Source organism: Raphanus sativus, chromosome 2 (genome assembly GCF_000801105.2).
Source record: "Raphanus sativus cultivar WK10039 chromosome 2, ASM80110v3, whole genome shotgun sequence".
NCBI classification, from domain to species: domain Eukaryota; kingdom Viridiplantae; phylum Streptophyta; class Magnoliopsida; order Brassicales; family Brassicaceae; genus Raphanus; species Raphanus sativus.
In genome coordinates, this window is record NC_079512.1 from 24,273,944 (window position 1) to 24,289,087 (window position 15,144).

General features: G+C 36.2%; 5 protein-coding genes across 5 annotated transcripts; 1 reads left to right on the forward strand and 4 right to left on the reverse strand.

Annotated features, from left to right (window-relative positions):
- Window positions 1-1,755: 1,755 nt before the first annotated feature.
- LOC108841492 (uncharacterized) lies at window positions 1,756-2,121 on the reverse strand. Its single transcript, XM_018614252.2, has one exon. It carries the CDS (start codon window positions 2,119-2,121, stop codon window positions 1,756-1,758), a length of 366 nt encoding a protein of 121 aa, XP_018469754.1.
- A 1,232-nt stretch (window positions 2,122-3,353) lies between these two features.
- Window positions 3,354-3,719, reverse strand: LOC130507984 (uncharacterized). Its single transcript, XM_057002993.1, has one exon. The coding sequence runs from the start codon at window positions 3,717-3,719 to the stop codon at window positions 3,354-3,356; it is 366 nt and encodes a 121-aa protein (XP_056858973.1).
- A 1,234-nt stretch (window positions 3,720-4,953) lies between these two features.
- LOC108841495 (uncharacterized) lies at window positions 4,954-5,319 on the reverse strand. The gene has a single exon (XM_018614254.1). The coding sequence runs from the start codon at window positions 5,317-5,319 to the stop codon at window positions 4,954-4,956; it is 366 nt and encodes a 121-aa protein (XP_018469756.1).
- A 1,101-nt stretch (window positions 5,320-6,420) lies between these two features.
- LOC108838572 (uncharacterized) lies at window positions 6,421-9,549 on the forward strand. Its single transcript, XM_018611492.2, has 3 exons — window positions 6,421-8,504; window positions 8,605-8,796; window positions 8,884-9,549. The coding sequence occupies exons 1-3, from the start codon at window positions 6,445-6,447 to the stop codon at window positions 9,425-9,427; spliced, it is 2,796 nt and encodes a 931-aa protein (XP_018466994.2). The 5' UTR covers window positions 6,421-6,444; the 3' UTR covers window positions 9,428-9,549.
- A 326-nt stretch (window positions 9,550-9,875) lies between these two features.
- Window positions 9,876-12,847, reverse strand: LOC108843239 (plastidial pyruvate kinase 2). Its single transcript, XM_018616375.2, has 11 exons — window positions 12,446-12,847; window positions 12,062-12,352; window positions 11,803-11,968; window positions 11,598-11,732; window positions 11,302-11,501; window positions 11,163-11,225; window positions 10,911-11,086; window positions 10,709-10,814; window positions 10,494-10,642; window positions 10,296-10,404; window positions 9,876-10,146 (listed from the first exon to the last, which is right to left on the reverse strand). Exons 1-11 carry the CDS (start codon window positions 12,695-12,697, stop codon window positions 10,039-10,041), a joined length of 1,755 nt encoding a protein of 584 aa, XP_018471877.2. The 5' UTR covers window positions 12,698-12,847; the 3' UTR covers window positions 9,876-10,038.
- Between the last annotated feature and the right edge of the window lie 2,297 nt (window positions 12,848-15,144).

Consider the following 15,144-nt stretch of genomic DNA (forward strand, 5'->3'; position numbering starts at 1 on the left):
TTGGCAGATATAAGGAAAAGTAGTTAGTCATGAGTATGTATTTAGAATCTGAGTAAGGTTGTAAGATTAATGGAAGTTAAGAATATTTTGATGCATGCTCTAATGAAACAGCAGAATTTGGAATATAATATTACATAGTGAACCAAAGATTTGGAAGTCATCATTTTCTCGCTATACTTTCATGGTTGTTGTAATGAGTAGAATGATAGGAGCAGAAACAAGAAATAAGAGTCATGGTTAGGGGTGTTCAATCCGGATATCGGTTCGGTTTCGGTTCGGTTTTTTTCGGTTTTTCGGTATTTTGGTTAGTAAAATACAAGTACCATTCTAAATCCATATTTACTTCGGTTCGGTTTGGTTTATATACTGTCGGTTTTCGGTTTATTCGGTTTTATACCAAAAAAACATAATTTTTTATTTTGTGATCATATTATATGAATTTTAGAGTCATGATGTCAACACAGTCATTTATTAAAAAATATTATATGTTTAAATAAAAGAACAAAAAAATAAAAAACGCTTATACCATCTAATAAAATAATCAAATCTAGAATTAAAATCAAAACTCAAAATTTTGAATAAAAGTAAAAAAAACTAAAAACAAAACAGAAGCACGAAGCACTAAAGAAAGTTTTTCTATTCTTCCATATTTAGCGTTCATCAAATTCATGTTTCTTCGATTGAATACGAATCTCTGTTCATTTATAGATTAAAAAAAATTGTGAAGAATTTCTACTAATTATTATCCATCAAATTTATAATCTTTATTTCAATTTAGTCAATGCTAAAATAAAGCAAAAATATCAAAAAGAAGACTAAAAATAAGAAGCATCGGTTGCGATGAATTGTTATTTAATTATACTTCAAATATTTTACAAATCATGACTTCTTTATTACTGTAAAAATATGGTAATAGTTATTAGCAAACAAATTAACTTATGATTTTCATATGTCGTTATAAAATATATACATATTTACATGTTTCTATTTTTGATCGATTTTATTCGGTTTTATCGGTTTTATCGGTTATATACCAAACCATATCCAAATCCTACGGTTTTTAGAAAATTACATCCATTCGGTTTGTATGGTATATACCAAATCCAAACCACATTGTCTATTTCGATTCGGTTCGGTTCGGTACGATTCAGTTTTGCCATATTGAACAGCCCTAGTCATGGTGAAAATAAATATATTCAATGACAACGCTATATGCATGCACACTAACTGTTATACAGAATCAACTATTTGATATCAATATTTTAATAAAATTATTTGTTTAATTTATAAATGTACGTGAGAGTAATATGATAAACTAATTAAACTAGTCTTCTTTGCCTAATCTTACAGGAAAGGCTGATAAATATAGAATTGTTTCGACATTTTGAGGCCTCTAGATTCCATTTGCGTCAATTTATCTGAAGGCATTTCATTTGAATTTTCAATATTTTTTCGAGTCGTGTTTTTGTGGTTTCTAAGTTTTGATATAATATTGTAAATGGTTAGCCGACTTAAGATAGATAACAATCCCGTTTTCAGTGATGTATTTATGTATTTGTAATTATACAACTATAGTGTGACCAAGAGACATTAACAAGAGTTATAGATAAAATTTTGAAAAGAACACATTGCTAAAACTTAAGTTTATTGAGAAAAGCTACATATAGGGCTCTTCAAAATATTTGAGTTCACACTTTAAAAAAACTTTGAAGCTAGTAAACTAGTCTAAAAATGTAGAGGAGATCATTGTTGCTTTCAGTTGTGTGCAGGGGAGTTAGGGACGATCCGCGCACAGTTGTCCTTGAGAAGAGGAGGGAAGAAAGGATTCAAAGGAAACATCTGAGGCCAACAGTTTGCATCTAAAGTTGAAAACACCTTGCAGCATGCGGCTTCAACATTTTCAAAATTTCCAGAAAGAAAAGAGTTGGAGATTGCAAGGACACATCCTTGGACGTTAAATAGAGACGACCAACATTTTACAAGATCAACAGGTACTAAGCCAGGTGGAAAAAGTCCAGGATTAGCCTGAGGATTTTGAATTTGAGCTACTCCTCGAGTGACAAAAATGGCAGCACAAAGAGAAATAATTAAGTAGACTGAGACAACAGCTTTGTTTCCCATCTTCTTTGTTGATTTTTTTCCTTATCTTTTTGTTTTGGTTTATGTTTGAAAGCTTGGATGGAATTGATTATGCGCTGATACTTACAATATATAGGATGAGGATGCAAGATTATTTTATCAGATAAATTTAAGAGCAACATATCAGTTTTAACTTTGTTTCAAAATGAAACTCTTGTCTAGGTTTAATGTATTATGTGTTACACTTTCTTTCATTAAATTGAGCAGTTGACTAATATAACCACAGTATGTTCTTGTTTACGTTATCAAACAGATGATTAAAATTTTCTTTTGACCCACTGCTTTTAATCGTTGCTAGTATTATTTCAACCTCAGTAAATGGGTCTCAGCCTTAATATGATTAACCTTAGTTATATTACTATAGGATAACTGAGTGTAAAATAGCAGTCGAGTTCTACTTTTGTTTGGCAGATATAAGGAAAAGTAGTTAGTCATGAGTATGTATTTAGAATCTGAGTAAGGTTGTAAGATTAATGGAAGTTAAGAATATTTTGATGCATGCTCTAATGAAACAGCAGAATTTGGAATATAATATTACATAGTGAACCAAAGATTTGGAAGTCATCATTTTCTCGCTATACTTTCATGGTTGTTGTAATGAGTAGAATGATAGGAGCAGAAACAAGAAATAAGAGTCATGGTGAAAATAAATATATTCAATGACAACGCTATATGCATGCACACTAATTGTTATACTGAATCAACTATTTGATATCAATATTTTAATAAAATTATTTGTTTAATTTATAAATGTACGTGAGAGTAATATGATAAACTAATTAAACTAGTCTTCTTTGCCTAATCTTACAGGAAAGGCTGATAAATATAGAATTGTTTCGACATTTTGAGGCCTCTAGATTCCATTTGCGTCAATTTATCTGAAGGCATTTCATTTGAATTTTCAATATTTTTTCGAGTCGTGTTTTTGTGGTTTCTAAGTTTTGATATAATATTGTAAATGGTTAGCCGACTTAAGATAGATAACAATCCCGTTTTCAGTGATGTATTTATGTATTTGTAATTATACAACTATAGTGTGACCAAGAGACATTAACAAGAGTTATAGATAAAATTTTGAAAAGAACACATTGCTAAAACTTAAGTTTATTGAGAAAAGCTACATATAGGGCTCTTCAAAATATTTGAGTTCACACTTTAAAAAAACTTTGAAGCTAGTAAACTAGTCTAAAATGTAGAGGAGATCATTGTTGCTTTCAGTTGTGTGCAGGGGAGTTAGGGACGATCCGCGCACAGTTGTCCTTGAGAAGAGGAGGGAAGAAAGGATTCAAAGGAAACATCTGAGGCCAACAGTTTGCATCTAAAGTTGAAAACACCTTGCAGCATGCGGCTTCAACATTTTCAAAATTTCCAGAAAGAAAAGAGTTGGAGATTGCAAGGACACATCCTTGGACGTTAAATAGAGACGACCAACATTTTACAAGATCAACAGGTACTAAGCCAGGTGGAAAAAGTCCAGGATTAGCCTGAGGATTTTGAATTTGAGCTACTCCTCGAGTGACAAAAATGGCAGCACAAAGAGAAATAATTAAGTAGACTGAGACAACAGCTTTGTTTCCCATCTTCTTTGTTGATTTTTTTTCCTTATCTTTTTGTTTTGGTTTATGTTTGAAAGCTTGGATGGAATTGATTATGCGCTGATACTTACAATATATAGGATGAGGATGCAAGATTATTTTATCAGATAAATTTAAGAGCAACATATCAGTTTTAACTTTGTTTCAAAATGAAACTCTTGTCTAGGTTTAATGTATTATGTGTTACACTTTCTTTCATTAAATTGAGCAGTTGACTAATATAACCACAGTATGTTCTTGTTTACGTTATCAAACAGATGATTAAAATTTTCTTTTGACCCACTGCTTTTAATCGTTGCTAGTATTATTTCAACCTCAGTAAATGGGTCTCAGCCTTAATATGATTAACCTTAGTTATATTACTATAGGATAACTGAGTGTAAAATAGCAGTCGAGTTCTACTTTTGTTTGGCAGATATAAGGAAAAGTAGTTAGTCATGAGTATGTATTTAGAATCTGAGTAAGGTTGTAAGATTAATGGAAGTTAAGAATATTTTGATGCATGCTCTAATGAAACAGCAGAATTTGGAATATAATATTACATAGTGAACCAAAGATTTGGAAGTCATCATTTTCTCGCTATACTTTCATGGTTGTTGTAATGAGTAGAATGATAGGAGCAGAAACAAGAAATAAGAGTCATGGTGAAAATAAATATATTCAATGACAACGCTATATGCATGCACACTAATTGTTATACTGAATCAACTATTTGATATCAATATTTTAATCAAATTATTTGTTTAATTTATAAATGTACGTGAGAGTAATATGATAAACTAATTAAACTAGTCTTCTTTGCCTAATCTTACAGGAAAGGCTGATAAATATAGAATTGTTTCGACATTTTGAGGCCTCTAGATTCCATTTGCGTCAATTTATCTGAAGGCATTTCATTTGAATTTTCAATATTTTTTCGAGTCGTGTTTTTGTGGTTTCTAAGTTTTGATATAATATTGTAAATGGTTAGCCGACTTAAGATAGATAACAATCCCGTTTTCAGTGATGTATTTATGTATTTGTAATTATACAACTATAGTGTGACCAAGAGACATTAACAAGAGTTATAGATAAAATTTTGAAAAGAACACATTGCTAAAACTTAAGTTCATTGAGAAAAGCTACATATAGGGCTCTTCAAAATATTTGAGTTCACACTTTAAAAAAACTTTGAAGCTAGTAAACTAGTCTAAAAATGTAGAGGAGATCATTGTTGCTTTCAGTTGTGTGCAGGGGAGTTAGGGACGATCCGCGCACAGTTGTCCTTGAGAAGAGGAGGGAAGAAAAGATTCAAAGGAAACATCTGAGGCCAACAGTTTGCATCTAAAGTTGAAAACACCTTGCAGCATGCGGCTTCAACATTTTCAAAATTTCCAGAAAGAAAAGAGTTGGAGATTGCAAGGACACATCCTTGGACGTTAAAGAGAGACGACCAGCATTTTACAAGATCAACAGGTACTAAGCCAGGTGGAAAAAGTCCGGGATTAGCCTGCGGATTTTGAATTTGAGCTACTCCTCGAGTGATAAAAATGGAAGCACAAAGAGAAATAATTAAGTAGACTGAGACAATAGTTTTGCTTCCCATCTTCTTGGTTAATCTTTTATTTTTTCTTGTCTTTTTGTTTTGGTTTATGTTTGAAAGCTTGGATGGATTTGGATATGCGCAGATACTTGGAATAGATACTTGGAATATATAAGATGAGGAGGCAAGAGTTTTTATCAGATAAATTTAAGGGAAACATATCAGTTTTAACTTTGTTTCAAAATGAAACTCTTGTTTAGGTTTAATGTATTATGTGTTACACTTTTTCTCATTAAGTTGAGTTGACTAATATAACCATAGTATGTTCTTATTTACGTTAACAAACAGATGATTAAAAAGTTTTTTTTGACCCGCTGCTTTTTATTGTTATTATTATTATTATTATTTCAACCTCAGTAAATGGGTCTAAGTCTTATTATGATTAACCTTAGTTATATTACTTTTGGCTAACAACGTGTAAAATAGCAGTCGCGTTCTACTTTTGTAAGGTTTAATGGAAGTTAAGAATGTTTTGATGCATGCTTTAATGAAACATCAGAATTTGGAACATAATATTACATAGTGAACCAAAGATTTTGATGTTATCATTTTCTCATTGTATTTTAGGCCGGGCTATCATTACTCGTTACTCGCCTTAAACTCGGTATTTGATTCGTACCCGCTTTGAAAATTCAAGTATTTGATGTTTGACTGTTTTCAACGTAAGTAACAAATCGACAATTTTTATTACTTAAATCATTTGACTATCAAAAAAATATATATTATTACTGTTATTTTAGTTTTGTATTTTTTTAACCTTTTTTAAAACTAACTTTGACTATATAATATATAAAAGAATTATAATATATAAGGTGGTGTAAAAGTGTATTTTTAATTACATTTAGTTTTTTATTAATGTGATATATATATATATATAAATTTAATATTAATATATGAGTTATTAATTATTAATATATTTAAAAAATTGTCAAAATAAATATATTTATCTGAAAAGTTTTTAAAAGTATACATGTCTTAAGTTGATTAATGTCTTAATATGATAATGACACATATACGTGACAAACGATGTTTTCGCGCCAAAACAGTCGATCCCTCCTTAAAAAAACCCTCAAATCCAAAATCAATTCCTCTCTCTCTCTCTCTCTCTCTCTCTCATTTCCAATTCCAATGGCTGGAGATTTGCTATACGCCAAAACGCAGCGTATCGTCCTACTCATAGATCTCAACCCCCTCCTCCTACTCACACCCACTCCGGAGCAATACCTAGCCGTCGTGATCTCCGCCGCCGAGAAGCTTCTCTCTTTCCCTCCACTCTCCGCTTCTCTCTTCTCCTTCAAGTTCTTCGTCTCCTCTCTATCCTCTCTCTTATCTTCCTCCAAGCTCTCTGCCCTCTCGATTCCGTCTTCCAAGCTCTCGTTTGACCTCCCTGGCCCCACCCTCGCCTCCCTCAGACGCGCCGTCGACGCCGTCAAGCGATGCGAGCTCCGATCCACTTCCACCGCCGCGTCGGCGTCGCCTCGCGGGGTCCACGTCGCGGCGTCTTTGCGGCAGATCGTTTACGATTACGCTTGGGAGCCTGTGGTTCGAGATCCGGAGATAGGTCTGATTCCTGGGTTCACGGACGCTGGAGGAGGAGGAGTCGATGTCGTGAAATCGAATCTAGTCGTCATGCTTTCCCCAATTTCTAGGGATTTGAATTGGGTTTCCGAGTTTCTCGATGTGAAGAGCGGCGACGAGTGTTTGTTCAAGTCGAAGTTAGTTGAGATTTTTGGCTGTGTTAACGACTTGTTTGGTGATAGAGATATCCACTTAAGCTGGATCGATGTTAGGTTTGGCGAAAGAAGTGAATTGGGATTATTAAAGTCCGGTTTTTTCGAGAGTGGAGTTAGAGAATTGGGCTGGGGACATTGTTCTACGGATTCGATTGTTTACGCCTCTTCAATAGTTCCCTTCGGATTGATTTATCCAACGATTGGTGTTTCTCCGAAGCTATCTACTAGCCGGAAGTTTAGTGTTGTTCAAGCCAGTCTTGAGATTGATGATATCGATGGCAAACCGATGGAGTGCAAGTGCGGTGAGCTGGAGTTTTCTTCTTCTGAAATTCTTAGTGGGAAGAGGTCTGAGGAATCTTTTACGGAACGGTTCTGTAATGGAATCACTAAACTCAGTGTTAAAGCCTTGAGGATGTGTGATGATGATTTTATCGAATTGGGGAGGTATACTTGTGATACTTTTGTTGTTCATGAAGTCTCCCAGGAACCTGATCATTATCTGGAGCAGGAGGGTGGATTTTGGGCTGATCGGGTGTTTCAGATACTAGAGAAGGAGACTGGTGAGAAAGTGGTGAAAAGATCATCTCCGGTTTGGCAGATTTTGTTAAGTTATCTCTATAGAGAAGGTTACTCAGCGTTGGTGTCTCTAACGAATAGCAATGGTGATTCTCGGACAGGAACACTGAAGCCCTTTACTCTCTCCTCGGCTTTACTCAGTGTTTTTGACAGTGAAGTCTCTCCTCAAACTGTGGATCATGAAGGTAGCAGTAGTAAGAGTGGCGAAAGTAAAAGAAAACTAAGCAGAAAGATTCTGAACTCACTTCTTGAGATTAGCTGGGAGGATTTCTGCAGATCAGTGAAAGGTTATGGTCAAATAGATCTAGAGGATGTGTACTTTTCCAAGTTTAGCAACTCGAAGAAATATAAGTTTCTGAAATGTTGGATGAAACAGATTAGGAAACCCAGAGGTTGCAGCTTATCTGTTGCTAGTAGTTGCAATGCACAGGGGGATGTGGAAGCAATGCAAAAGCACAACTCATCTGAAGAGACAGAAACGGCCATCTCTTTACCAGTATCTGAGGAGGAGATAGCTTTGAGTGGGAATCGAATATCCGTAAGGCAGGAGAATGATACATGTGTTAAAGCATCAGAGTCATCAGAAGTGTTCTTTGCGAGTCTTCCTAGTAAAATCAAGAAAGGGATTGAGTCTGAGGAAATAGACTTGGCAGCTCTGGCAGAGCGGCTTGTCAAATCCTGTCTCCTCCATTCATCTCAAAGACTTGAGAAGGATTATAGCTGTGAGAGTGGAACTCTCTTGTTGGTTACTGAGGAGCTAACCAAGATGTTACTGAAAGAACCGAAAGAGTTAGTTGCCATGTTTAAAAAGAAACATTCATCATCCGCGGAAGGTGAGCAAAAGTCAGATGAAGCTTCACCCAGTAGCATCGTTAGAGAGTATCCTTTTTGTTCTGTTTGTCGCACTTACTGATGATGCTTTCTTTCATTTATCTAAGCTGTTGGCATTATTGTTCTGTTTTCTTTAATTAGCTATAAGATACGAGCTGCAGATTCTTTTCCGAATGGAGATTCTAAGATCAGTGATAGGTTTGGGAAGTGAGGAGTCTGTGACTCAGAAGTTTGCAAAACAGATATGCTTACTTCTTGAGGCCATTCAGTGCAAGTTAGACGGTGGATTCTTTAGTGATTGGAGCCTCGATAAGTATGTGGACAAAATTATAAAAGCCAGGTATTATATAAATCTCATTCTCAGAAAGTGTTGTAGTTTTGGATTGTGTTTGTACTCATGCCAACTCATTGACTTTGCCCTTCTCAGGTATCATCATGTTCTTGGAGAAGCTGTCAGCATAATTTATACAGAGATGGATCTGCTTATGTTCAGTGATGAGGACCTGGAAGATAGTTTCATGAACAACGAAGACAGTAGCCAATCAGGGAGAGAGAAAAATCAGATCAACGCCAAGAGTCATCGTCGTAGCCAAAGAAGTAAAGATGTTGCCGGTACGAGTAAGAAGACCTTTTTGCAGAAAGAGACCAAGGAGTGCAGAGAAGCTAAGAAAGTGATTGAAGCACAAGAAATGAGGGAAAGGGCAAGAAGATTCTCGAGTTTCACAAGTTGGATGCCTGATCTATGTAGAGTTTGGGCACCGAAACAAGCGAAGAACTCTAAAGATAAAGCGGATCAGCAAAAGAGAATGGCCAAAAGGAAGAAAGAAGAAAGATCAGTGGACAGAGTATGCGAGACACCAGTGACAGCAGATAATAACAAACGAACACGAACTGATGACAGAGATGAATACGAGTGTGGGACTCTGCCTCGTAGTTCGGTACCGAAGGCTTTGTTTCAGGATGATTCTTAGGTTAGCTATTTTTGTATATCTTAAAAACACTTGAAACTGGAAATAAGGACCACACTGAAGTCCCACTTCCAGTTTTGTTAGCAGTATTTGATATTATAAAATCTTGCCGATACTATATTTTAGTAGAAGGTTGCATAATTTATGTTGGGATTAATTGATTTAAATGGCCAAGACCATAAGTTTGCATATTCATCATACAGAATTCTCCATGGCAAACTCTATACCAAGATCAGTGGGATCCTCATACAATTATTACTTAGTTGCATCTTCGTTTTCACAGAAATATTTTACCGAAGTACAACAACATAGGAGTTTTTCTTTATTTTTTTTTTTTTGGGTAACACAACAACATAGGAGTGTATTAGAGGATTCTCACACATTTATTACTCAATCTAAAATTAACATTTGTCTCACAAAAAAAACTAATGAGCTAACAATAGAGAACGTCTGCCAAGTAAAACAAACTGAATAAGATACAGTAAACCGTAGGTTTTAGAGTACAAAAGGACGTACGTGCAAGGAAAGTTAACCGAAACCGGTTTTACAGATAAATGAAAAAAAAAAAACACACTGACCATGTGAAAATAAATACTGAGACTCCTTAGAAGGCTTTACACCTTGCGGACTTGGATGTTATGAGTCGATTGAGACCGCCAGATTGGTTGTGAACCGCTCTGTACAATCGCTATTTCCTCTCCCTTCTTCACCATTCCTTGTTTCTGTCCATCCAAAAGTTACCAACTCAAACTCTTAATTCCCAAAACCACAACATGTTCCATTGTATCTATATTTCCAGATATAGAAAATAGAAAGCTAAATCTGGTTTTTAACACTGAGTTTTCTTTCTAAGAGATATTTTTGAGTTTACCAGTAGTGTAGACAAAGCTTTAGTGAAAGTGTCCTCTGCATCATCTGAGAACTCCATATATATAGGGCACACACCTTGATACAAGGCTAATCTTTGCTGTATTTTTTTCCTGCATAGCCAAAAACCTCAAACCGTGAGTTCTTAAATCTACCAGTTGTCAGGCATTTGTTTTGGAAAGAATAAACATGGACTACTCACTCATTTGTGAAGGCATAGATTGTGCCAGAAGGGCGATAGTGACTCAAAAGTATGGCCATGAAACCGGTCCTGGTGAAAACAACAGTTGAAGTTCCAAGTGTGTTCGACATCATGGTTGCATGGTATGCAAACATCTCACTCATATGGTTCTGTAAACACCGTTCTTCGTCAGTATGGATTAGATAGCAAAGAAGGAAATCAAGAGCGCAGCTTACCTTGAAGGCTTGACCAAGATTAGGTGGCATTTCACTACTAGTAGTAATAGTTGCTTCTGTTCGCAGTGCAACTGTATGCATCACTCCAGCAGCTTTCAACGGGAACCTAATACCAAAAGTAAAGATCAGTTTCGAGTGTAATCTAAACCTTCAATACTTTTTACATCCCCAAACAAACATAAGCTAAATCGGTAGCACTTACTTTCCGTGAGCAGTTTCTCCTGAAAGCATTACTGCATCAGCACCTTCTCTAACAGCTATAGCAATGTCAGAAACCTCCGCCCGGGTTGGAGTTGGGTGAACTATCATACTCTCAAGCATGTTAGTCGCAACAATAACAGCTTTTCCCATGCTGCGGCATAGGTTAATGATCCTCTCCTGCATATCATTACCAAAATTTTAAAATGCAAGAAAATGTCTTAAAGCTGTGGAATTTTCAAAAGCAAGGGCTAACCTGAAGAATGGGTACTTCTTCAATAGGAAGCTCTGCACCAAGATCACCTCTTGCAACCATTGCCTGTGGAAGACATCATTAAGCAGCACATTCACAGGACAACCTCCAACTAATAACGTTGATGGCAAAAAAAGATTACCCCATCTGATGCGGTGATAATGGAATGCAAGTTAGGTATGGAGTCTGCGCTTTCAATTTTTACAATTACATGAATATCGGCACCACAGCCCTGAAGGTATTTCTTGAGTTCATGTACCACTTGTGCATCTTTGACAAAAGAAACAGCATAAAAGTCAACTTTGTTCTCCACTCCGAACTTAATATCCTCCCAATCCTTCTCTGAAATTTAAAAAAGAAGAAAATAATTACAAAATAGATATATATATTTATATCAGAGCAAGATCATTCAGACTTTAGAGAAGAGGGAGGTCGAACCAGTGATTGAAGGTAATGTAGCACTTTTCCCTCGGACATTCAAGTGTCTCCTTGACTTAAGTTCTCCACCATCAACTACTTCACATGTGACAGTCTCTTTAGTCTTAGACTTCACCATAAACGACATCATACCACCTGAAACACAATCAGTCTTATATTCATTATCCCACTTTATTGGAGAAAAACAAATGAGACATGAACATACCATCGACAAGGAGCATGTCCCCCGCCTCCACATCATTGACAAAATCATCATAGTTAACACTGACACAACTTGGCGTGCTCACTCCTCTCTCAATCGTAAAAGTAAACTCTTGACCGGGGTCCAACATAATCGGCTGCGGTAAATCCCCACTCCTAACTTCTGGACCCTAACAAACATTGAAAGACAATATACAATAAAAAAACAGAGAATAAATAACTACAAAGGATAAAAACTTCGGGAAAAAAAAAAAAAGACAAACCTTGGTATCAAGCATGATGGCAATGGTGTTATCCTTAGACTGCGCATTGTACTCTTTGACCAAATCAATAACCTTCTTATGCGAAGCGTGATCACCGTGAGACATGTTCATCCGAGCAACATTCATCCCAGCTTCCGCCAGTTTCCATATCATTTCCCGCGTGTTGGTAGACGGACCAACGGTGCAGACAATCTTAGTCTTCCTCCTAACCGTCGGTTTCGACCACATCCCTACCGACGTGTCACTAAACTTCTGCATTTCCAACAACCTCTCCAACTGCTCCTCCTCTCTCTAAATCCACATTAGTAAAAAAAAATATATTCACCTCAGTAACCACAGTCAAAATCATTAAAGGTTATAATCTCAGGGTAAAAAAACATTTACGTTTGGAACATCCTCGGGAGACACTGGAATGACTTCGGTGGTATCAACACGAGCGGATCTAACAGTAGTATCAACCGCTCTTCTTCTTCCTCCTCTCACGGAGACTCTTCCGCTTTTCTTGGCTTCGTTTCCGAGAACCTTCACTGCGAAACTCGCCGGCTTGAGAAACTTGTCGGATCTCGTGGACGCAGATCCACCGTTGGGAGACAACATCGAGCCTTGAATCGACTTTGTAGCAACCACCTGAGCCATTTTTGGTTTCTGAAGAGAAGGAACAAAGAATTGGAGAGGGTAGGAGGAAGAAGTTGCGGAAGAATGAGAGAGGTTGAGAAGCTAAAGAGTAGTGAAGAGTTTTTGATATATCGGGCGGAGTTTACGAAGAAATGCGCTTAGTTTGTATCGAAAGAGTGAGTGACAAAAAATCATACTGCGGTTTTTAACCGAAAACCGAATCGGTATGGGCTCTGAACCGATCGTTAGATTTGCAAAATTAATTCGGTTTAGTAATTGGTTAGTTCTTTTTTTAAATCTAACCAATTCACACCCATTTGTACCAAGGGTTAATTCGCTAAAATGACTATATAGAAAAAAATATTAGTTTTGTAGTAAGAAGATACAGAGATAGAAAAGGAAAGGAGGAGAGACCAAATGATACCATTTTTTTTTAATTCAAACATTAATTATCATTTACCAAAACAGTGAACGGGATTATAACAACAATTGATTTTAATCCATTATATAAACAATGAAGTCTAATAATACCCAAGAACACTAAATTAGATTTTATGCAATCCGATCTAAGACGTTAATGTATTTTTAACCACAACGAAATGAGAACAATTCACTATCCAAACTTAATTGTTTCTTAAACTCTAACTTGGACTGCAGAACTGGGGCAAACATAGTACACAAGTAGACCCTAAGTTGAATCCTATTATTATTCAAGTACCAATTGTTAATCACCACAAGATTAACTTGAAGATCAAGGATTAACAATATCAACACCAAAGCGCTTTCGGATTCAACCCAAGACCACTGGCGCCTAATGACCCGGTTTCTTAAACCTCCTACATTCGACCTTAGTGATACGATAAACATCTACTAGTACAACAATAAAAGTCAGACAACGATTACAATCTTTAAACTAGCTATTAGTCTTTAAGGATTGGCATGTACTTCATGTCCAAATAGCATCTTCACCAACGGCGCGTTATCGGGGTTGACTTCTATCTTGGCGTTCAACATTGCGATCCTCAGCCAAAAAAACAGACACTAAATCCAAATTGAAAGACGGGTTCTGACGACGACTTCCCTTCATACCAATTCATATAGTTTGTTAGTGAAATATAATTTTTTTTGTGGCTCAAATTTTACTTTGTGCCAAATCATATCGTTTTACTTTCAAAATCTTTGTTCTTAACCCAACTTCCTTATTTTCCTTAGAAATCTGAATATCATTGTCTTCCTTCAGCGATAGTCATATGTGGTGTTACCTTTTGCACCAGCTCCGCATGAGATACTACAATAAGAATCTTTTCTCGTGTGTTTTGTCCAAACTCTTTAGATTCATCTTATACATTTAGAATTCCTGGCTCCTATTGTGAATGTCCTAATTAACGTTCATGAGTCTTCATTCCAAACCTTGAAGATTAATATGTCCCTTTGTTAGTTGTTTTTAGTGTCTTTGTATTGTGTTATCTTGATACACTAAAAATGAATCATTGCTACTACCAAGTTAACAGTTGCAATTGTAGTATTTGAGATTCAAATCCAGAGTACCAGTCTACACTTTAGTTCTATGGATTCCGAAATCAAGCTAAGAAGAAGATACTTATTTGGTTTTAAAAGTGATGCAGGGAACAAGTAAAAAGCACAAGCAATGAATTCAAGTTAAAAGGAGTTAATCTAGGATGAATGCGAGTGATCTCAATCATGACCGAGCAGCTATTCAGGTTCGATGCAGTTCTATCTAGAACTCGGAAAACAGGCTAGATCAACACAATGTCGTGTAGTTGTTCCTTTCACCGATCAGACCCAACTCATAAGATGTCGCTTGGTCTGAGATCTGATGGTGAACCTTAATGATCAACTCCGATTTGTTCACAATGCACCTTAACATCTACTTTCGTGTGGCTAAGAATGCAATGCTCATTCATACAAGATCTAGCAACCTATTACACTTTTGATGCACAGATTTACTTAGGATCAAACGCTAGATGATCAGTTTAGCACATGCATGAAACAATGAATTAATGAAGATCCACTAAATGATAACCTATCTATGCTCAGTCGCGAAGGCACTCTATCACCCTAGATCAACAGTCGACTACTCAATCATGATGCAGTGAAGAACAACAGATGAAACTGAAATACTCATGATCAGATTAAGAAGAATAAAACTAGGGTTCAGGTTGTTCTTCGAATGGAAGAGGTGAGCCGTCGCCCTTACAAAAAGCTTGAATCCAAAAGTATGAAACTTGTCTTGCAAAAACTAGCGTAAGAAAATAATCAAATGATAGATGGCGTTTTTATATGGAGACGCCAATGAGTAGAAAAGAGATTAGGGCAATAGGGCTTTAATTCCCGAAATAGGAGTTTCCATACTCGTCGGAAACAATCTCCGGATCACTCCGTCTGCTTGTTCCACTTGAGAGAGAACAGTCTCGGGACTGTTCTACTTGAGTGTTCTCTGCAGGATT

Coding starts and splice junctions, on each gene's coding strand:
- LOC108841492 (XM_018614252.2), bottom strand. CDS start 2,121: ATGGGAAACAAAGCTGTTGTCTCAGTCTACTTAATTATTTCTCTTTGT.
- LOC130507984 (XM_057002993.1), bottom strand. CDS start 3,719: ATGGGAAACAAAGCTGTTGTCTCAGTCTACTTAATTATTTCTCTTTGT.
- LOC108841495 (XM_018614254.1), bottom strand. CDS start 5,319: ATGGGAAGCAAAACTATTGTCTCAGTCTACTTAATTATTTCTCTTTGT.
- LOC108838572 (XM_018611492.2), top strand. CDS start 6,445: ATGGCTGGAGATTTGCTATACGCCAAAACGCAGCGTATCGTCCTACTC. Junction 8,505..8,604: donor CCCAGTAGCATCGTTAGAGA/GTATCCTTTTTG, acceptor ATTAGCTATAAG/ATACGAGCTGCAGATTCTTT. Junction 8,797..8,883: donor GACAAAATTATAAAAGCCAG/GTATTATATAAA, acceptor TGCCCTTCTCAG/GTATCATCATGTTCTTGGAG.
- LOC108843239 (XM_018616375.2), bottom strand. CDS start 12,697: ATGGCTCAGGTGGTTGCTACAAAGTCGATTCAAGGCTCGATGTTGTCT. Junction 12,353..12,445: donor CTCCCGAGGATGTTCCAAAC/GTAAATGTTTTT, acceptor ATGTGGATTTAG/AGAGAGGAGGAGCAGTTGGA. Junction 10,815..10,910: donor GGAGAAACTGCTCACGGAAA/GTAAGTGCTACC, acceptor TTTTGGTATTAG/GTTCCCGTTGAAAGCTGCTG.